The sequence below is a fragment of the Mercurialis annua genome, linkage group LG3 (assembly GCF_937616625.2).
Source record: "Mercurialis annua linkage group LG3, ddMerAnnu1.2, whole genome shotgun sequence".
NCBI classification, from domain to species: Eukaryota; Viridiplantae; Streptophyta; class Magnoliopsida; order Malpighiales; family Euphorbiaceae; genus Mercurialis; species Mercurialis annua.
This window is the reverse complement of record NC_065572.1, coordinates 4,295,134-4,299,603: the sequence shown is the minus strand read 5'-3', so window position 1 is coordinate 4,299,603 and position 4,470 is coordinate 4,295,134. Positions and strand designations below refer to the sequence as shown.

Sequence of the window (4,470 nt, the reverse complement as noted above, 5' to 3'; positions counted from 1 at the left end):
TTAGATAGTGTTCAATTACATAAATTTGTATATTTGCAAGACGCAGAAGTCCTTGACATTTATATAATTCTCTTGGCTGTTGATTCTTTTGAGCCCTAACAATGCAGTTGAAGACAGAATCCTTTGAAACATCCATTAGCTAAACAATAAGTAATCAGTTTCAAAATTTTAATTGACATAAAAGGCTCCATTTGTGCCAATTGCATCTGCTGTCGGAAACAGCCTTGTTTTTTGCGACATTTTGCCCTTAACAGTTAGAATGTTGCATATTAAAATCTAGAATGTCAGCATTGACAGAAGAAGTACGAAAATTCTTTCCGAACTTTACGAGACAATTTCAGAATTTGTGCCAGGAAAAAATATTGCACACAACAAGTGCAAACTAGCAAGTTGTTACATCTGTGTAAAAACATAGAATCATTTTTGCTGCTTCTTTCACGAGTTCCGTAATTCCATGAACTCTGCAAGCTCCGCAAAAAGTTTGCAGGAACACAGGATCACGCGCAAAGGGCATTGAGCTAATGAATTCCGTAGCTTCTCCAAGACAACCCGATTAGGCCTGTAAATCAACTTGTAAAAGCATAATGTTCCACCCTGAAAACTATTGGATGTTCCATTTTCATCGACTCGAATTTTTCCATCCTTCGGATATCAAACCCACATGCCCGCTTGCAGATACAGCAGCAAAATATATAAATTTGTTTGGCTTACTACCTGTTTCCAACATTTTCCGGAAGACAACTTCAAAACCTGTACAGTGTTCAAACACAATTGCGTTTTATCCTCATGAGACAAATGGATCAATAGCTTACAGAATAAGAATATACAGGATACCACTAATGTTTTTCTCTTCGCTTGGTCTCTTATACATCATTTGAATGACCATATTACCAATAATCATTACACGAGCATTTCCCATTCTTGAAATGATGGAACCGATTGGAATCCCTTACTACAATTTCTCTTCCTTTGACAACGGAAAAGTACTTGAATGCTGTGTGACAATCTCCACATACGCGGAGATTCTTAAAAACCCTAATTGGTTTAGTATCAGATGCGCTTATAAAACCAAAAGCAACAGCAATTTTCTCACTGTGCTGAATCAGATATTGCTCCTTTTGCTCCTCCTCTACATCATGAAGAACAAAATCAGTATTCGGTACATATCCCAGTGCCTTAATTTTCAGAACCAATTCATCGAGTTCTTCATATATTGCCGGTGCTTCCAAGTGCGAAGTATCACCCACAAAGAACTTATGCACCTTATTGTCCACCTCTATCCAGCTGCAACTTGCTTCTTTAGTTAAATTTCTCTCTTTCATGTTTTTTCGAACTTTCGACACTTCTTCCCATTGACCGACAGAAGCATACAAGTTCGATAGAAGGACATATGATGCTGGGTCATTGGGATCCTGCTCAAGAATCATTTTCGCTGCATGTTTCCCAAGTTCTATATTTCCGTGAACACTGCAAGCTCCAAGAAAAGTTCGCAGGACTAAAGGATCAGGAGCAAAGGGCATTGAACTGATGAATTCCATAGCTTCTTCAAGACAACCTGATCGGCCCAATAAATCAACCATACAAGCATAATGTTCCATCCTATGAACTATTCCATGTTCCATTTTCATTGACTTGAAGTGTTTCCATCCTTCGGATATCAACCCTACATGGCTGCATGCCGATAAAACAGCAATATATGTAATCTCATTTGGCTTAACACCCGCCTCTAGCATTTCTCGAAATGTCTCCAAAGCCCTTGCAGCAAATCCGTGTTTTGCAAATCCTGTGACCATTGAAGTCCAAGAGATAACATTGCGGTCTCCCATTTGATTAAAAACTTGGAAAGCAGCTTCTATATCTCCGCACCTAGAATACATAGAGATCAAGGAATTAAAGATGTGCAGGTTTTTCTTGAAACCTGATTTCAGTATCCGACCATGGATCTGCTCACCCTTTCCAATTGCACCAATGCTAGAAGCTCCACTTAAAAGGCTAGCAAACGTAAAAGCATCCACCGCAACCCCTCTATCTTCAACTTCATTAAAGAGTTCGAATGCTTCTTCAGAATTCAAACTCTTTGAATATGCATCCACAATTGTATTATAAGAAACTAAATTCTTCTCAAACAGAATATCGAAGGCTTTCCTAGAATTTTCCATGTTACCACATCTAGCATACATGCTAATAAGAGAGTTCCCCACACAATTAACTGTTCCAAGACCTAATTTCACCGCATAGGCATAAAACTGTTCCCCCATTTGTAGATCGGAAAGATTCGCACATGCCTTGAGAATGCTAGAGAAAGTGAAATGGTTCGGTTTTACATGTCCTGCAATCATTTCAATAAAAAGTTCGATAGATTCCCAATCACAGCCTCCATTCACATAGCCTGTAATAATAGAAGTCCACGACATAACATTATGATTTATCATCCTATCAAACACCATCCTAGAATCATCCAAAAAACCATCCGACGCACACTTAGCATACATATCCACCAAACTACACCCAACACAAACATCAGACGACAATCCAGACTTCACAGCCCAAGAATGCAACTCCTTCCCAAATGACAACAACCCTAATTCCGTGCAAGCAGAAACAACCCCGCTCAACGTATAATTATCCGGCACAAACCCACTACAAATCATATATATAAACAAATCAATAGCATCTCTATAGCAGCCCATTTGTTGAAACCTACTTATCATCAAAGTCCAAGTAACAATGTTTCTCTCGGGCATTTTATCGAACACCTTATATGCTTCCTCGACATCGTCACACCCTTTAACAAACATGTCGATTAGAGCACAACCCACGCACACATGCGCGTTTAAATATCCAGTTTTCAACAAAGACCCCATTATCACTTCACCCGTTCGAAAAAATTCTCGACTCGAGCAAGCCCGAATAGCAGCAGAGTAGCAATATTCATTAGGAAAAAACCCAGCAACAAGCATATCAATATAAACCCTAATTGCCTCAAATCCCATTCCTTTATTAGCATAACAAGAAATTAAAGCACTCCAAGAAACTAAATCTCTTTTATCACCCATATTTATAAAAATTTCATTTGCAGTATTTAATTCACCACATTTTGAGTAAAGACTAATTAAAGAATTTAAAACAACCGAGTCAAGCTCGATTCCGGACTGAGTTAAATAACGGTGGATGAGTTTACCCTTTTGAAAATTGTTTGATCTGATGCAGGATTTGAGGAGAATTGAGTAAGTTATGAGGTCGGGATGGGTTTTATCATTTTGGGTCGTGAGGTTTAGGGTTTCGATTGGTTTACTGAGTGTTCCGGTTTTCAGGTGATTGATGAGGCGGTTATTGACACCATTACCGGTATTGATGGAGGTGGTTGACGGCGGTGTTAATGGTGGTTGATTATGGCGGGAAAATTGAAGTGAATGCAGTGATGATAATGTGGTTATCATTTTGGAATTGTGAATTAACGGTACAAATTCGTTCAAATTACGGTATAAATGGAACTCAAATTTTGTGGTTTGGGCCGGAAGGCCCAAACAGTAAGTATTCTAGACTAGATCCGAGTTCAGGTTATGACAATTATAATCTTTTGATTTGCAAATTAATATTTTATATTAATTGATTTTAAGAATGTTGGATGGAGTAATTGATAATGGGGTTGACAATTATTTTGTAAAAACTCCACCAATTTGTGTTAAGTATCTATTACATTCACTTATTAATTATGATTTTCTCTTATTTATTTGATATATGAAATTATTTATATCTCCATACTCCTTATTACTATAATTTATATCCTCCTTTTTAAAATAAACGGTGTAACAATTAAATTAATTTTTCACTTGGCGCATGTGTTCTATTGAGAAAAAAATAGAAAAATTATTTTTTATGTTCTGTAACTTTTTTTAGAGAAAATTGTAAAATTTATTTTAGTGACTTACAATTTTTTGTGTTATTTAACAAATTATATATTATATTTATATCTCATAATTGAAATTAACTTGGAAACTAATATCAATTTAAAAATCAATTGTGAAGAATAAATATAAAATTTTGGTTTTATAAGAAATTTCTAAAAAAAATTATATTCACAAATTTAAATGGAATGAAAAACTGAAGCATTTGTGTAAACCATCCAAAAAAAAAACTAATAATTGAGACAAGCTCTGGGTCACACATCTCCGAAGATCTTGGCAAACCAAAATATAGCCATCCATCGTGAAATAAAAGGCTCCACTAATTCATTCCCATCCATGTGTCAAAACATCAACTACAAGTAAAAAAAAAGGGTGGAGATTTTCGCACTCCACCTAATTATAATTGCACTCCAATTTTTCCTATTTTAGCTGTTAATGACTTTGTTACCCTCCGCTATTTTTTTATATTCTGCAGATATCTTTTGTTAACACATTTCCATACTTTTCAACTCTTTAATTTTACAATTCTTTGGATATATGTATGTCCCATTTTAATATTTAT

The 4,470-nt window shown here is 35.9% G+C and overlaps 1 protein-coding gene across 1 annotated transcript; it reads right to left on the bottom strand.

Moving 5' to 3' along the window:
• Positions 1 to 850: 850 nt before the first annotated feature.
• Positions 851 to 3,481, bottom strand: LOC126675319 (pentatricopeptide repeat-containing protein At3g49170, chloroplastic). The gene has a single exon (XM_050369940.2). It carries the CDS (start codon positions 3,438 to 3,440, stop codon positions 888 to 890), a length of 2,553 nt encoding a protein of 850 aa, XP_050225897.1. The 5' UTR covers positions 3,441 to 3,481; the 3' UTR covers positions 851 to 887.
• Between the last annotated feature and the right edge of the window lie 989 nt (positions 3,482 to 4,470).

Excerpts from the sequence above, each read along its gene's own strand:
- LOC126675319 (XM_050369940.2), bottom strand. The coding sequence starts at position 3,440 with ATGATAACCACATTATCATCACTGCATTCACTTCAATTTTCCCGCCAT.